The 18,527-nt window shown below is 49.0% G+C and overlaps 1 protein-coding gene across 1 annotated transcript; it reads left to right on the top strand.

The window, feature by feature from the left end:
* Window positions 1-748: 748 nt before the first annotated feature.
* Window positions 749-18,034, top strand: LOC311216215 (uncharacterized protein; the record flags this gene model as incomplete). The annotated part of the gene is made up of 2 exons (XM_084297763.1): window positions 749-1,666; window positions 17,075-18,034. 2 exons carry the CDS (start codon window positions 749-751, stop codon window positions 18,032-18,034), a joined length of 1,878 nt encoding a protein of 625 aa, XP_084153889.1.
* Window positions 18,035-18,527: the final 493 nt, after the last annotated feature.

An 18,527-nucleotide genomic window follows, 5' to 3' on the forward strand; every position in this document is an offset into this window, starting at 1 on the left:
GGCTGGGGATGGGGGTTTCACATGCCCATTCCATGAGCCCTAGGAGTGTTTGGCTGGAAGAGGAGTATGGGGACAGGATGAGGGGTGTGGAGATGGGCACTTTGTGCCTGGATTCCTCTACTCTCAGCAGTATTCAGGTTCTTCTCAGGTCAACCTCTGAGTACAACTTTCCTGCAACACTCACATGGTGGCTGAGACCAGTATTGATGGACAGATTATCTGTCCTCACTAAAGGACACTGCACTATAGGGCCAGTCCCTTTTTCCCTTAGGATGCACGACATTTCCACTTATGTGCTGGAGAAATGCCCGGGATTTCTGTTTTAGAAAAACTCAGCAGGTGTGGTAGGTCAGTAACAACAAAAAATCTGACCCTATAAAATGAAAATTTAAAAAAATCATATATATATATCTGCTGTGAAGTTGGGTAACCAGGGAGCAACACTGGGGCAAGGTTCTTTATTATCAGGAGTGAAGTGAGTCTGAGATTGCCCCATGTTCCACCTTACCTCTGGCTATTGGGCATAACTGACTCTTGCATTGAATACAGAGGAGTCCCCTGCTCCCGGGGATACCCTCAGGCATCAGGAAGAACTCAGGAAAGATACCTACCAAATGTCTTCCTGGAAATGGACAATTTTCTGGCAATTCTAAATGAGAAATGGGATGAGTTTTTCTCTGATGAATCTGTTGTACATTGTTACTATTCTTTCTCTTCTTTGTTCAGGATCACATCCCCAAAAAAGCAGATGTCCAACAGAAGCACCATCTCCGAGTTCCTCCTGCTGGCATTCGCAGACACGCGTGAGCTGCAGCTCCTGCACTTCACGCTCTTCCTGGGCATCTACCTGGCTGCCCTCCTGGGCAACGGCCTCATCCTCAGCGCCGTAGCCTGCCACCACCGCCTCCACACCCCCATGTACTTCTTCCTCCTCAACCTTGCCCTCCTCGACCTGGGATCCATCTCTACCACTATTCCTAAAGCCACGGCCAATGCCCTCTGGGACACCAGGGCCATCTCCTACCAAGGATGTGCTGCACAAGTCTTCTTTTTCGTCTTCTTCTTTGGTTCAGAGTTTTCCCTTCTCACTATCATGGCCTATGACCGCTACGTTGCCATCTGCAAGCCCCTGCACTACGGGAGGCTCCTGGGCAGCAGAGCTTGTGCCCAGATGGCAGCAGCTGCCTGGGGCAGTGGCTTTCTCAATGCTGTCCTGCACACGGCCAACACATTTTCCCTGCCCCTCTGCCAAGGCAATGCTGTAGACCAGTTCTTCTGTGAAATCCCCCACATCCTCAAGCTCTCCTGCTCAGATGCCTACCTCAGGGAAGTCTGGGCACTTGTGTTTAGCGTTTCTTTAGTCCTTGGTTGCTTTATTTTCATTGTGGTGTCCTATGTGCAGGTCTTTATTGTGGTGCTGAGGATGCCCTCTGAGCAGGGCAAGCACAAAGCCTTTTCCACGTGCCTCCCTCACCTGACCGTGGTATCCCTTTTTGTCAGCACTGTCATGTTTGCCTACCTGAAGCCCTCCTCCATTTCCCCTGCATCCTTAGACATGGTGGTATCATTTCTGTACTCGGTGGTGCCTCCAACAGTGAATCCCCTCATCTATAGCATGAGGAACCAGGAGCTCAAGGATGGCTTGAAGAGACTGATGACTGGAGATGTTTCACAATCAAAAACATAGCCCATTTTTTTCTGCATATGACCCACAATACATTGCAGGCTCAAGGTTTGTTCTGTTATCTTGTTGTCATTTTTCTTACTCTGGAGAGCATCACCACCAGCTCAGAGATATACAGTGCATCGAAGGAGGTTCAGCAATGGCTGGCCAGTCCACTGCTCATTGCTCATCTCATACAGGCTCCCTGGAAGGTAGGATGTCCAGGAGAAGAGCAGGGCCCCCTGAGGGTTCATGGGAGATGTATAAAAGGAATCCCATTGCTGCTGGTGCCAGCAGGCATATCATACACACAGAGAGAGATGAACAGGAGTGAGCACAAAAGCCATCAGCCATTCGTACAAGTCTCATGAAGGCCGGTGGGGCAGACAGTGTCACAAGGTTAAGTAACATTCCTTGGGAAGGCACCTGAATCCAGCTCTGAGATGTGCTTCCTTGAAGCAAGGTCCCTGTGACCACTCCTCATGCCTTGGGGCATCTCAGAGAAGGGCAGAGCAGGGCAAAGCACTGCAGGGCTGAGGTGCCTCCCAGCCTCTGGCAGTGGCTGCAGGAGCCAGAGGGACACTGCAGGCACTGCAGTGCACTGTGCGTGGTGTGCAAGGCAGAGACTCGTGTCTCGCAACAGTCCTGTGTGTATGAGGAGCGTGGGAGGCCAGCTCAGATGTGGACACCTCACAGAGCGCTGTCGTTGCCCTGTGTGACTCCAGAACCAACCCCCAGTGTCTCTGTGAGATTTCTGTAACCTCCCTCTCACAGGCTCATTACAGATACCCCTCTCTGCTATGTCACACTACCCTGCCTTTCTGGACCAGGCCATCAAGCGTTTGGATCAGAGAGATTTCTGGGGACTTGGAAAAAGCAGACAGCAAACTTGTCTTCAGGAAGCACAAGAAAAAGGACTGGGAGATTTGCAGTTGTCACCTCTGCCCATGGGAACGTGATGGAGAAAGTCCTGCCACAGGTGAAGCAGTAGGGGAGGGGAGAGAAGGGAATGTGGTGAATCTGGATTTGGCAAGGCCTTTTCCATAGTCTCCTGGAGTCTCCCTTTAGCCACATTGCTGATATTCACACTGAAGAAGGGGATGAAGTTGGGGGGGGGAGAAGTTGGCTGGACATTAGTAGTACAAAGTGCTCCTGCCAGCCAGTTACCAGCAGCGCCCTTCAGTCATGGGCACTTGGGCCAACACTGTTGACCCTTTTTTATCTCCCTTTATGTTGGCATGGAGCACTTTTCCCAGTCTTGATCTTTCCAACGTGAGTTGAAACAAAGGATCACTGAGTATTCTGAAACTCAATACCATGTTGTTGTTGTTGTTATTATTATTATTATTATTATTATTATTATTATTATTATTATTATTATTATTACTTTCCCTCTGAAGCACAATCACAGAATCATACAATGCTGAGTTGGAAAGCACCTTGACGATCATCTAGTTCCAGCCCCCCTGCCATAGGCAGGGACACCACCCCCTAGATCAGGTTCCTCAGGGCCTCATCTAACATGGCCTTGAACACCCCCAAGGATGGAACATCCACAGTCTCAGCCACAGCATTCCACTCCCTGGAATGCAAGTCATCAAGCCCCATAGACTTGTACTTCTTGAGCTTCTTCAGGTGGCCTCAAATCTTCTCTTCACTTACAACAGGTGGGAATTTGCACCCCCAGCCACCAACTATGGGTTCAGGGAATGAAAGACTTGGGAAGCCTGACTGGCAGGGAAGACTGAGGCAAAGACGTTGTTGAGTCCCTCAGGCTTCTCCATGTCTGTAATTACCAGTTCACCCTTCTCATCCATCAGATGGGGTACAATCTCCTTGGCCTTTCTTTTCTGAGCAAAGTACCTATAGGATCTCTTCCTGTTATGCTTTTCATCCCCAGATAAGCTGAGTTCCATCCATGCCTTGGCTTTCCTTATCCCATCCCTGCACATCCAAAACTGAAACATGTGAGAGGGCCTGGGAAAAGTAACCCTGGATCCACAGAAGCCATTTGGGAAACAAAACTTGTAGGTAGGAAGTGTGATTTTGTGGAGGTGCAGAGCTGATGGGCACATTGTGCAGGATGCGCCTAAAGACCTTTGTGTCCTTTTCCCTCCTGACTACAATGCCACTTCCTTCTCAGGAATGGAGGAGCTAACAGAGGTGAGACAGATACACTGAGATGTTAAATGTCATCAGAAAGCTGATCCCAGTAAGATATGGGGATGTCAGGAGCAGCAGTGAGATTATGGGGTGGTAAGAGGAGCATGGCCAGCAAAAATTAATGATTTCATAGAGGTAAGAGCATTCATGCAATGCCAGTAGTGCAGTAAGACTGACTTAAAACAGTCACATATGGCCCTTAACTTACTTGAAACAGTAATTTTATTCCCCAACCTAAATACTAATATAATACTCTGAAATGAAGCAGTTTTCTCTCTTGATTACCCTAATCCCTTCTGTCAACACTAACATTAAAATGCTCTATTTAACCCTAGACTTCTTGGCAGACCTAAAACATCCCTAAACCACAGAGCTTGTCTGTACCTTAACCACAGACCTGTCACCACAAGCAGAACACCAAACACTCCCACTAAAACTTTGCTTAATCTCTAACCCAGAAAGTGAAAAAGAGGTCCCGAGGAGACGAGAGTGAGCTCAGCTCTGTCTCAGGATCTCATGGCCCAGCAGGAGGAATGTGACTGTGGCAGGGACTGTGAGGTAACTTCTGTCTCTGCACATGGTAGGGCAGCAGCAGGAATGTGTCACAGAAAGGGACTGGGAGGTCACTTGTGTCTGGAGGTGGCAGGTCAGCCTTGACTTCTCGCGGGGATCTGCACTTTTGGGCTGACATCTGGCAGTGGCCCTGCTAGGCCAGCAGAAGGCACCTGCTTGGCATGCTGACTGGGGGATCCCCTCTGCCTCCAGAGCCAAGAGGACCCAGGCAGAAAGAAGGCCCCCAGATGGGTTGTCCTGTCCCTTCTGCTTGAGTCCATGAGTGGGCAGCAGCAGGCACAAGGCTTGGCTGTGTCTCCACAAGAAGCTGCAAGGCCAGCAGCAGGCCCATGGCTTGGAAGATGCTGGTGAGTATCTATAATCAGACCCTAGCTTTGTGTTTCAAGGAACATCTGGTGAGGGTTCATGAGACATTGGTAAAGTGATGGAAATTCTGGGATGAGAGCAGGGTGGTGAACAGAGTTGGGTTTCTGCAGACTTCCAGGAAATAGGACAAAGTGTGGGACAGCATAGGAAAGCGTGTAGAGGAAAAGACAGAGGTTGCTGGTAAAAAGGGAAGGCCCCAACAGTCCTGACGCTTTGCCTAGAGCTTTTGAGAAAACGAGATATAGTTATTGCAGTGCAGCCTCTTTGCTTCCTTGCAACCCTGTGCAGAGGCAGGGTGGTGTCATACAAGTTTTCCTCTCATGGCATCACACTGCCCACCACATTCCTCAGACCCCCAAGAAAAGTCCTGAGCCAGACAGGGGGGTGCAGGATCTCACCTCACAGTGGCTGGGGTCAGGCTTTGGACCTTTTGCTTCACCAAAACCAAACAAGACTTTTCTCATCACAGTGCTTTGCCTGTCTAATCATAGCCTCCAATTATCTGCCCTAAGCAGTCCCTGGGGAGGCTTTGTTAGTAACAGCCCTCAGTGGGGCCCATTGATACTCCAAGTCACTTCAGCTTTTCCTTTTGAATTTGCTTTTTAACTCAGTTGCATCATTCTCCTCTCAGTACCCAACTTTCATTGACTCAGCACCAAAACATACAATGGAACTCATTAAAACACAGAAAGTCCTAAGGAGCCATGTCTCTCCCAACATTTTCTTCAAGTCTTCAAGACTTGATCAGCTAATTGGAGAGCTTTCATGTTGTAGTTAAGGGGGAAGATTTCAAGGAGTATCTAATAAAAATCTTTCTTCATTTTAAAGGCTGAATTTTGTTGTGTTTCAGTTTAGAGCATCATTCTCCTGGTTATATTGGTCTAGGGTTTCTCCTTTGAAGCCCTGCTTAGGTGGGAAGAACAGGGGTTTTCCTATTTCAAAACAAACAACAGGAAATCATGCTGCAATTTTCAAAAAAAAAAAAAAAGTTCAAGTTCCTTATTTTGTTGCCTCCTGTGATGTTTACCTTCCCAAAAGGATGACTGTACATGATGTATTTTACAGTGATTAATAGGAAATTTTAAGTAATTGTGTTAATATTAATCCATTTCATACTAATTCAATGATAAACGAGGAGGGTCTTACTAAGGAAACCATTAGACAGACTGCTGAGAGATGGGCGACCTTGAACTCACTGAAATTCCAAGCAGCAACTGGGTCACTGAGAGTGGTCTGAATGATTAAAGGGTAAGAGGGGGGCAAACCAGGAGAATGATGGGAAGTGCATAGGTCCAGACAGGCAGCTGGAAAGGGGACATTCAGCAGGGTCTATGTAATCAAGATGAGTTTTGTGCCTGGAAGATGAGGGAGGGAGCACACCATGATAGAAAAGCAATGCCAATGCAAGTACAGGTGAACACCAGTATTTCTTCTCCTGGGATGAATATGCATCCTGAAAAATCACATTTCTTCATGATAGAAATTACACTTCACATGAGACATTTTACAGAAAGGATTGAGTCTTTTGAGCTGATGAGTTGTTGCTTTATTATTCAAGTACTGAAAAAAAGACTGGGTATTCTGGCAGAGCTTTGCTGTCTGACCATAAGCAACCAGGGAAAACCTCCAGTGGCCCCGTTGTGTTTGAGGCACTTCCCCGGAGCAGCAGATGTCAGAAAAGACCTGCAGGATGCCAGAGCCCTTTGGGAAAATCAGGTGGAGCCAGGTGGAGTTCCCAAGGCACCTCCACTGCCAGCAGTGGTCTTTGTCCCTGTAACTGCAGCCCAGTCCAGCACAGCAACACCCCTTCAAAGACAAACCTCTTCTTCAGTGGGTTCCTTGGATTGACCTAGATTTGAAATGGCCATTGGAAACCTGAGATACTCTCCCTTATTCCTTCTAGCCATGTGAACATCCGTTTACCTTCCTGGGTCATCTTTAGCAAACTCAGGCTGGTAAGTATAAATATAGCATGCTTGAAATGGCTGAGGCAGAACACATCCGCTTGCCCCACTTTGGAAATGACCCCCGTCCAACTAAAGTTTTGAAAGCAAAAAATGTGGAATGACCCTGCAGGTCAATGTGCAGAGTAAGCGAAAGTTACACATATTTTGCTGGAGTAGTAGAAGGCAAAAAGCATTGCATTGTGCCTCAGAATAATCAAGGAGACCTAATCCAGTTCATCCATGAGGAAAAGCAGAGAGAAGGACGTTGAGTTTGGCCTGACATGAAGAAGGTTGTGAATCACTGGTGAAGGAACCAGCATTTATGCCATCACCCATGTGAATTACACAAGCACCACTGCACCTAATGGTAACCTGTCCGCCCCGGCTTGGTATTCCCACAGGGCAGGGGAAAGGGAGCCGACAGCCAAGGGACATATCTGAGTGTGGAAGGTGGGGCCCAGCAGAGACAAGGAGCCAAACCCGGGGCCAGGCGGGTGGCAGAGCCCCATGCCCCATGCAGGGGCTGGCTGGGGGTTCCTGCTGCTGCAGCCAGCACACGCAGCATGGCAAGAGGAGGGCTCCCTGCACATCACAGGGCATAGTCTGGCCTCGCAGGGGCTCTTCCTGACATCCCTGCAGCTCCTGGCAGGCTGCGGTGAGGTGCCCCTGAGCCTTCCCTCCTGTGCTCCCAGGGCACATGGCTGCCTCCTGCCCAGCTCACTGCCCACCATGAACGTCCAACACAGCTGCTTCCCAAGCTGGGCCTTGCCCAGGGTCAGTCTCCTGCAGGGGCAGAAAATGGCCCTTGTCCTGGTGGCTTTTTATGAACTTCCTGTTCTCTTCTCATCCTTGATCTCTTTTTACTGAATACAGAGGCCTCGGTGACCATTTTGGTTCTGACTAATACCAAGAAAACATGTCTACTTCATCTCTGTCTGCTGCTATGAGCTGTCTGTGAGACATGGATTTGCTCTCACATCTTTTCCTCTGACAGTCTCAGCAATGCCCGGTGATTGGACAAGACATGGGAATTGCACACAGGAAACCACTTTTACTGTGAGCAAGATCAAGACCTGGATCATGTTTCCAATACCAAGCACTCGATCAGGTTTCCCCCAAAGTGGGGGAGTCCTCCTCAACTGGAGATACCCCAAACCCAACTGGAAATGGGCCTGGGCTGCCTGGTGTAGGTGTCCATGCGTGGCTAGTGGGGGTGGCTAGATGGGCTTTGGAAGTCCCCTCCAAAGGCTGCAGGGAGGGAGTGCCTTCCAGGGCGGAAAGGGCAGCCCCAAAGGAGGACACCAGGGCTTTCCACCACGTTGCAGCAGGGATCTTCATCCCACAACCACTGCTGTACCTGAGAAGAGTTTATGAGAAATGAGATCCACAGAAACTGCCTACCTGCTGGTTCCTTTATTTAGTTAGCTACAAAGAGCTTAACAGCACCTCTACATGAGGTCTTTGGATAAGAAGAAAAGGTAGAAGGAGATAGAGGAAAAAAAATATCTTAAATTTATAAAATGAAATTATAAAATTATTTAAAATATTGGTATGAAATTGAAAAGGATGAACATTTTTTGAAATAGATGAACAAAGCTGTTTCTGCCTTGTCCAGGTATACTTCAGGGAATCAGATGCAGAAGACCAGTTCCTTTTTGAAATACTGAATATTGCAATAACATCCTCAGTGCCTCCTTGAGCTCTTTCTTCCTCATGCTGTAGATGAGGGGGTTCAATGCTGGAGGCAGCACTGAGTACAGAAATGACACCACCACATCCAGGGATGGGAAAGAGATGTAGGGGGGCTTCACATAGGCAATCATGGCAGTACTGAAATACAATGAGACCACGGCCAGGTGAGAGAGGCACGTGGAAAAGGCTTTGTGCCAACCCTGCTCAGATGGTATCCTCAGCACTGCCCTGAAGATCTGCACATAGGACAGCACAATGAAAACAAAACGACCAACACCTAAGCAACCACTAACCAGAAGAATGCTGACTTCCATGAGTTAAGCATCTGAGCAGGAGAGCTTGAAGATCTGGGGGATTTCACAGAAGAACTGGTCCACAGCATTGCTGTGACAGAGGGGAAGTGCAGGAGCTGCAGCTCGTGCGTGTCTGCGAATGGCAGCAGCAGGAACTCCGTGATGGAGATGACATTGGATATCTGTTGTTTCTGGTCATGAGGTCCTGTACAAGGAAGACAAAGGCAGTGATAATGTACCACAGACATATCTGAGTAAAACCCTTTCCATTTTCTCATTTAAAATCACCAAAAGATTGCCCATTTCCAGGCAGGTATTTTGAAGCTCTCTTTCATTGATTCTGCCTGAGAGTGTCTCTGGGAGCAGGGGACTCCTCTGTGGGCAATGGAAGAATCAGTCCTGCACTACAGCCAGAGGGAGTAGCATGGTAGCAATATGGTAGGAACATGGTAGGATCATGGGGTAGTGTCAGATTAACTTTACTGCTGATACCAAAGAGATTTCCCAGTTTTGCTCCTAGTTCACCCTACTGCAGAGCAGACGTTTGGAGATTTAGATATGTAATTATTTGTTTTGTGGTTTTTGTTCTAGCTGCCCCACCACACCGGAGAACTGTTTCTAAGGCATAAATCCTGGGCATTCTGCTGCACTCAAAGTAAAACCTTGTGGATCCTCAGAGACAAAGAGACTGTGCCTCTAGTGCAGTGTCTCTCAGAGACGACAGCCAGCCTCTCCATCAGTGCTGGTCTCAGCTGCCCTGTGAGAGCTGCAGGAAAGTTGTACTCAGTTGTTCATCTGAAAAGAACCTGAACACTGCTGAGGGCAGAGAAATCCAGGCTCAAAATGCCCATCTCCACACCCCTCACCTTGTCCCCGTACTCGCCTTTCCCCAAACACTCCGAGGGCACACCACTGCCTCTGAAACCCCCATCCCCAGCCAGCCTGGGAACAAGACCAGCAGCAGCACGGCCAGCTGGAGAAGCCAGCAGGAATGCCAGCGTGCTGCTGCCAGGGGAGGCAAGGCCAGGGAGGGACAGACGGACACTCAGCAGACCCTCCTGTGCTGCAGCTCTGCCTGCAGAGGAGGCAGCTCATGCTCATTGCAAATGATCTGTGCTCACCTCAAGTCAGCAGAGACCTCCAAAAGACAGGGCACTGGTCACTGGAGGATTTGCGGCACCAAAAGATCAGCTAGGATAAAACCTGAGAGGACCACAAAGATGATGTTGGTGGAGTCTATGGGCTGAAGTGTGGGAAGGGACTTTATGAAGTTCATTGATTAAATATTGATCTCTCACTGCAATGTTCTAGGAGTCTCAGTCTGCAGTACAAACCTGACCACCTATTACCATGAAACCAGACTCTGCTCTACCGCAGGTATCTGCAAGCACAGGCTACAGAAAATGTCTTGCCTTTCAGGTAGCCCCTGCCTTGGTCTTCCTGTTGAAAAATCCAATCATAAATGCCATTCTCTAAAGCATTTTCTACTCCTTTCTGGAGAAACAGAGAGACCCACCCTGCCAGATGCTATCAGCCATCGGATGTGCCAGCTGTACAAGACCCCTTTGGCAACCCCACCTGCAGTGCCCTGCTGCCAGAGCCTCACGGTGTCAAGAGCCTGCAGATGTGTCCTGCCACACGCTGCCCTCTGTTGTTGCGCTCCTCAGTGCCTCCAAGCCCTCTCTCCTTCTCTCCTCTCCCCGTGCCAGCTGCGGTCAGAGGTCAAAACTGAAATGCAGCAAAATTCAGTCGTTAAAAATGGAAAATATTTTTTATTAGCTGCTTTTTGAAATTTTCTTCCTTAAGTACGCCATGCAAGCTCTGTAATTAGCTATACAAGGCATTGAAGAAACTATTGAAGATATGTTAGGAGTTTCTGCATTTTAATGAGTTCCATGGTGTATTTTGGTGCTCAGTCTATGAAGCTCAGGTACTGAGAGGAGAGTGATGTAACCGCTTGAGCAAGTAAAGTCAGAAGGAAAAGCTGAAGTGACTTGGAGTATTAATGGGCCCACTGAGGGCTGTTACTAACAAAGCCTCCCCAGGGCCTTGTTAGGGCAGATAATTGGAGGCCATGATTGCAGACAGACAAAACACTGTGCTGAGAAAAGTCTTGGTTGGTTTTATCGAAGCAGAAGGACCAAGGTCTGACCCCTGGAACTGTGAGAGGACACCCCGCACCCCCACATCTGGCTCAAGACTTTTCCTGGGGTCTATGGGATGTGGTGGGCAGTGTGATGCCATGAGAACAACACTGGTGTGACACCTCCGAGGTGCTGCACAGGACTGCAAGGAATCAATGAGGCCTCATCACAATGACTATAACATACATGTATCTCCTCATAAGGTCTAGCCGAGGGGACAGAAATTTCAGGGCTGTTGGGCCTGCCATTTCTACCAGCACCCTCTGCCATCCCCTCTACAGGCTTTCCTATCATGTGCCACAGTCTGACCTATTTCCATGAAGTCTGGAGACATCCATCTCTGTTCACCACCTTGCTCTCATCCCTTGCTTTCACCCATGTCTTGTCAGCCCTCACCACCTGTTCCTTGAAACACAAAGCCAGGGTCTGATCAGAGGGTGACCTCTGGCACCACAGCACGACCCTTTGAGGGACATTTCTTCCTCCTTGTAGACAATGCTTAACTTCCAAGGTGCACTGTGTGGAAGTTTTTTCTTCTGCTCTTTCCTACTACCACAGATAGCTCCATCATGGTGGAAACCACTCCTGAAGTAGGCATCCCAACCCAGCAGGCTCCTTGCGGCCTCTCAGCCAACCAGACACAAGTCACCTCAGCAGCAGCTTCCAAGCCAGGGCCCTGCTGCTGGCCTTGCAGCTTCTTGTGGAGACACAGCCAAGCCTTGTGCCTGCTGCTGTCCACTCATGGACTCAAGCAGAAGGGACAGGACAACCCATCTGGGGGCCTTCTTTCTGCCTGGGTCCTCTTGGCTCTGGAGGCAGAGGGGATCCCCCAGTCAGCATGCCAAGCAGGTGCCTTCTGCTGGCCTAGCAGGGCCACTGCCAGATGTCCGCCCAAAAGTGCAGCTCCCAGGGAGAAGGCAAGGCTGACCTGTCCCCTACAGACACAAGTGACCTCACAGTCCCTTTCCGTGACAGGTTCCTGCTGCTGGCCTATCAAGTGCAGAGACAGAAGTGACCTCACAGTCCCTGCCACAGTCACATTGCTCCTGCTGGGGCAGGAGATCCTGAGGTAAAGCTGAGTTTTCTCTAGCCCCCTTGGTACCTCTTTTTCAATTCTGTGTTAGAGATTAAGCAAAGTTTTATTGGGATTGTTTCATGTTCTGCTTGTGCTGTCAGGTCTGTGGTTAAGGTATGGATAAGCTCTGTGGTTTACAGGTGTTTTACATCTGCCAGGGAGTCTAGGGTTAAATAGAGCATTTTAATGTTAGTTTTAAGGGAAGGGATTACGGTTATCAAGAGAGAAAATTGATTCCTTTTAGAGTGTTGTAGTAGCATTTAGGTTTAGGGATTAAAATTACTGGTTCAAATAATTAAGGGCCATATGTGGCTTTTTTAATTCATTGTTACTGCAGTATTGGCATTGCAGGAATGTTTTTACCTCTATGAAACCATTAATTTCTGCTGGCCATGCTCGTCTTCCCACACCAAAATCTCATATGTCTCTTGTCCAGGCTGCTTCTGACCTCTCCATATCTTATTGGGATCAGCTTTCTGATGACATCCGTGATCACATAGTATCTGTCTCACCTGTGTTGGCTACTCCATTCCTGAGAAGGAAGTCGTATTGTACTCAGGAGAGTAAAGGACACAAAGGTCTTTGTGCCCTTTGCCATGATCTGGCAAGATCATGGAAATGATCCTCCTGGAATCAATGTCAAGGCACATGCAAGACAAAGCGGTGATCTCAGACAACCAGCATGGCTTCACCAAAGTCCAAATTGTGCCTGACCAATGTGATGGCTTTCTACAATAGAGTGACCACATCAGACAACAACAGAAGACAAACCAATGTCATCTACTTGGACTTTTGTAAGACCATTGACACTGTCCCACATGACATCCTGATCTCCAAATTAGAGAGATATGCATTTCTTAGGTGCACCATTCAGTGGATAAGGAGTTAGCTTGAAGGTCACACCCAGAGAGTGGTGCTCAATGGCTCTATGTCCAAGTGGAGGCTGGTGATGAGTCTTGTACCTCAGGGGTCTGTCCTGGGACTTGTACTGTTTAATATGACGTAGACAGTGAGATCGACATTGATATTTCTACGCTTGTAGCCCAGAAGGCCAACAGCATCCTGGGCTCCATAAGCAGAGGAGTGGCCAGCAGGTGGAGGGAGGTCACTTCTACTTCTACTCCTTGTACTCTGCCCTTGTGAGGCCCCACTTGGAGTCCTGCATCCATAACTGGGGCTCCCAGCACTAGAAGGGTGTGGGTCTGTTAGAACAAGTCCAGAGGAGGGCCACAAAGATGATCAAGGGGTTGGAGCATGTCTCCTATGAAGAAAGACTGAGAGAGCTGGGGCTGCTCAGCCTGGAGAAAAGAAGGCTCAGGGGTGACTTCTTTGTGGCCTTTCAGTACTTAAAGGGAGCTTATAAAAAGATGGAGAGTGACTCTTTGCTCAATTAGATAATGATAGGACAAGGGTGAATGGTTTTAAGCTAAAAGGGGGGAGATTTAGATTAGAGGTTAGGAGGAAACTCTTCACTCAGAGGGAGGTGAGGCACTGAAACAGGTTGCTGAGAGACCTTAGGGATGCCCGATCCCTGGAGCTGATCAAGAGCAGGTTAGATGATGCCCTGGGCAACCTGATCTCATGGGGGACATCCCTGCTTATTGCCAGGGGGCTGGAACTAGGTGACCTTTAAGGTCCCTTCCAACAGGAGCCATTCTCTCATTCTATGGTCTCACGAGCTCTACTTCAAGCATGACTCCCATCCCATCAGCCTTCCTGTGGTCTCTCACCTGACCAGAACAGAAGGTGCCTCACCATCATCTTCAATTCCAAGTGCATGCTTCTGCCGTTTACAATCCCTATCTGTGCCACATTCCTCCTGCTTGTCCATTAGCTCCACGGACAGAAGTGACCTCCCAGCCTCCTTCACCGCCATGTGCCTCCTGCAGGCCCACCAGATCCTGAGGCACACCTGACCTCATCCCAGCTTTCCCAGCCAGCTCCTCCTTGTGGCCTCTGATCTGATCACATACCTGTCACCTCACATGCCTCTTCCAATGCCATGGGACTGCTGCAGGACCTCACAGTCCCTGCCCTGCCCCAAGGAGACAAACAGCTGAAGTTAGGGATAGGAGTGAGGTTGAAGCTGAGATGTGCTGTGTGCATGCTGGAGGGCTTTGGGGGTTAGATGATCAGGTTAATGTTTAGGGATTAGAGGTCACCCTCCAGGGTCAAGGGAATGGCAAAGCATCGAGGGAGGGATTGGTGTTTTGCTCAAGGATCCTGCTCAAGGTTTAGGATAAGGGCAAGCTTTGAGGACTTCAGTTTAGGTCTGGTTTGGGGGCTAAGGCTGAGGCTGGCATTTTATTCCTTGATTAGGCTTTATCATTCTTCTGCTTGCCCTCCTATTAGCAGATGAGTTTGACATCTGTCATTTCCAAGTTCTGAGGAATGTCTTTGATCCATCTGTCCTTTCCAAGGTCTTTGAGATAGGTCTTATGATGACATCTGCAGATCCACTTGAACTTCTCTCACCCTTCCCATACCACCTCTAGGCAACCTGAGGACTGACTGGGAGGATGGTGGTTTAGGAAAGGGCTTCATGAAGATCTCCGAGGAGGGCTGTATTTGGGCTTCTCACAGACAGTGATGGCAGTATCTTAGAAAACAGTGACACTCGTGAGGACAGAAGAGCAGGTGGATAAGGCCTTGGCCTGCCAATACAGGACACACACACACCTGAAAACTGCATGAGAGGGAAGAGGAAGATTGGATCCAAAATGTAGATTATGAAAGCAAAGACCGTGAGTATCACCTTTGCACTGCAGAACAGCACCAGCAGTGGGGCAAAACCACAGAAGATATCTATGACACTGGGGCCACAGAAGAATAGCTGGGAGGAGAAGAAATAATTCCTGTACATGACAGAAATCCCCTGGTTCATGTACAGCTGCCTTCTGGAGTCAGACCTTCCACTTCTCGAGCCTTGCAGAGAACAGGGATGGCATACAGCCCAGGGCTGACCGTAGGGCATGGTCTCCAGAAGGAAGCACGGCATCTGCAGGTGTTTGTGTCAGGCACAAGCACAGTGTTGAGGGTGTTCCACATCCCAGTCTCCATGCTGGTCATGTGAGAGAGGAAGAAGAGATTTGTGTATGGGTAGAGGATCTTCCATGTGTGTTACTGGGAAAACTCAACAAATGCTGTCTTAGTGTCCAATTCCCTTCTTGGGAAACCTTTTAGAGCATTCAGTTCCCCCCTCTCTTGTTAGGACACATTCAGAGGGGTGAAATGATCCCTGTCAGTCGTGGCTGAGGTGTCCTGCCATGCAGTGGGAACACAATAAGAGTTAAGGGCGGGAAATATTTGTTCTCATGTTTGACAATCAAACTTTAAGAGCATAAAATCAGTCTCTCCGAAATTCATCTAGGAGCAGACAGTGATGACTTCAGTCTGCTTTAACCACCACACCCCAGCAGAGACCCTGCTGCCTTGGGGAGCTGTCAGCCCTGAGGCCTTGGGGACACCTCAAGGGAGCCCAAGGGCACAGAGCAAGTGATGCCATGGTCGGGTGCTGTGCTGCTGAGCTGGGCCGGGCTCCTGGTCCCAAGGGGAGCTCCTGGCAAGCGCTGCAGAGAGACATGCTCAGGAGCAGCTCCTCTGCACAGCGCAGCAGGGCTGGGGGCTCTGACCGCAGCTGGCACACAGAGAGGAGAGAAGGAGAGAGGGCTTGGAGGCACTGAGGAGCACAACAACAGAGGGCAGCGTGTGGCAGGACACATCTGCAGGCTCTTGACACCGTGAGGCTCTGGCAGCAGGGCACTGCAGGTGGGGTTGCCAGAGGGGTCTTGTACAGCTGGCACATCCGATGGCTGATAGCATCTGGCAGGGTGGGTCTCTCTGTTTCTCCAGAAACGAGTAGAAAATGCTTTAGAGAATGGCATTTATGATTGGATTTTTGAAAAGGAAGACCAAGGCAGGGGCTACCTGAATGGCAAGACTTTTTCTGTAGCCTGTGCTTGCAGATACCTGTGGTAGAGTGGAGGCCGGTTTCATGGTAATAGGTGGTCAGGTTTGTACTGCAGACTGAGACTCCTAGAACATTGCAGTGAGAGATCAATATTTAATCAATGAACTTCATAAAGTCCCTTCCGACACTTCAGCCCAGAAACTACACCAACATCATCATTGTGGTCCTCTCAGGTTTTATCCTAGCTGATCTTTTGGAGCTGCAAATTCTCCAGTGACCAGTGCCCTGTCTTTTGGAGGTCTCTGCTGACTTGAGGTGAGCACAGATCACCTGCAATGAGCATGATCTGCCTCATCTGCAGGCAGAGCTGCAGCACGGGAGGGTCTGCTGAGTGTCCGTCTGTCCCTCCCTGGCCTTGCCTCCCCTGGCAGTAGCACACTGGCATTCCTGCTGGCTTCTCCAGCTGGCCGTGCTGCTGCTGGTCTTGTTCCCAGGCTGGCTGGGGATGGGGGTTTCACATGCCCATGGAGTGAGCACTCCGTGTGCTTGGAGGAAGGGGAGTACAGGGACTGGTTTAGGGGTCTGGAGATGTGCACTTTGAGCCTGGATTCCTCTGCTCTCAGCAATGTCCAGGTTCTTCTCAGGTCAACCTCTGAGTAGAACTTTCCTGCAGCTCACACGAGGTGGCTGAGACCAGCACTGATGGACGGATTCTCTGTCCTCACTAAAGGACACGCTACGCTATAGGGACAATCCCTTTTTCTCTTAGGATGCACAAAGTTTCCCATTAAGTGCAGGAGAAAAGCCCAGGAATTCTGTTTTAGAAAAGCTCAGCTGGTGTGGTAGGGTAGCAACAACAAAAATCTGACCCTATGAATTAAAAATTAAAAAAATCCATATATATATATCTGCTCTGAAGTTGGGTGACCTGGGAGCAACACTGGGGCAAGGTTCTTTGATACCAGCAGTGAAGTGAGTCTGAGATTACCCCATGTTCCACCTTTCCCCTGGCTATTGGACATAACTGACTTTTCCATTGCTCACAGAGGATACCTGCTCCCAGGGATACCCTCAGGCATCAGGAAGAACTCATGAAAGGGACCTGCCAAATGTCTTCCTGGAAGTGGACAATTTTCTGACAACTTTAGATGGGAAATGGGATGAGTTTTTCTCTGATAAGTCTGTTGCACATTATTACTGTTCTATGTAATATATGTCTATGTGCAGGAACGCATCCCCCAAAATGCAGATGTTCATCAGCAGCTCCATCACTGAATTCCGCCTGTTTGCATTCGAAGACATGTGTGAGCTGCAGCTCCTGCACTTCGCACTCTTCCTGGGCATCTACCTGGCTGCCCTCCTGGGCAACGGCCTCATCCTCAGCGCCGTAGCCTGCCACCACCGCCTCCACACCCCCATGTACTTCTTCCTCCTCAACCTCGCCCTCCTCGATGTGGGCTGCATCTCCACCACTCTGCCCAAAGCCATGGCCAATGCCCTCTGGGACAACAGGGCCATCTCCTATCAAGGATGTGCTGCACAAGTACTTTTTTTAGTCTTCTTTTTTGATGCAGAGTTTTCCCTTCTCACCGTCATGGCCTATGACCGCTACGTTGCCATCTGCAAGCCCCTGCACTACGGGAGCCTCGTGGGCAGCAGAGCTTGTGCCCAGATGGCAGCAGCTGCCTGGGACAGTGGCTTTCTTATTGCTGTCCTGCACACGGCCAACACATTTTCCCTGCTCTTCTGCCACAGCAATGCTGTGGACCAGTTCTTCTGTGAAATCCCCCACATCCTCAAGCTCTCCTGCTCAGGTACCTACCTCAGGGAAGTTTTGTCTCTTGTGTTTAGTGTTTTTTTAGGCTTTCGTTGTTTTGTTTTCATTGTGGTGTCCTATGTTCAGATCTTCAGGGCAGTGCTGAGGATTCCCTCTGAGCAGGGCTGGCACAAAGCCTTTTCCACGTGCCTCCCTCACCTGGCCGTGGTCTCCCTGTTTGTCAGTACTGCCATATTTGCCTACCTGAAGCCCCCCTTCATTTCCTCGCCATCCCTGGACTTGGTGGTTACACTTCTCTACTCGGTGGTGCCTCCAGCTCTGAACCCCCTCATCTACAGCATGAGGAACCAGGAGCTGAAGAATGCAGTGAGGAAACTGTTTCCATATGTTCTTCTTAAGCATCCACGATGTGTTCAGAAGATGTATTCTTAATAATATGCAAATATTTTTATTCACATTATATTGTATCATTTTTATCATTACAAGTGTTATCATAACATTGTCATTAATAATAATCCTAACAGAAATCAAAGGATATTTGGGAAAATGATAGAACATTTTAAAAATTACTTTTCTCTGTTAATATTTTAACAATATTTTGTTTTTTTTTTTTATAACATATTTATCAGCATTCTGAATGTTACATTTTGTGTTAGTTTTTACCGTATCTAATGTACACACAGATCCAGGCTTCCTAGGTAGATAAAGACAATAAAGAAGTCAGCAGAAATTCATTGGTCTCAGTATCCCTCTCTTGCCATCTTCTCTGGAGCTGGGGGAGCAGCCCCAGCATGCAGGAGGGGCTCAGGGCCAAGAGCCCAGCTGACACATGCAGGAGCAGCCCATGGTGGCCCTCGGGGCTGCCCCTCCCTGCCCGCTGGGCTCTGCCTCTCTGCTGCCTTCGGGTTGGGGCTGCTGCTTCCCT

Source organism: Netta rufina (genome assembly GCF_964035555.1).
Source record: "Netta rufina genome assembly, chromosome: 18".
Classification (NCBI taxonomy): domain Eukaryota; kingdom Metazoa; phylum Chordata; class Aves; order Anseriformes; family Anatidae; genus Netta; species Netta rufina.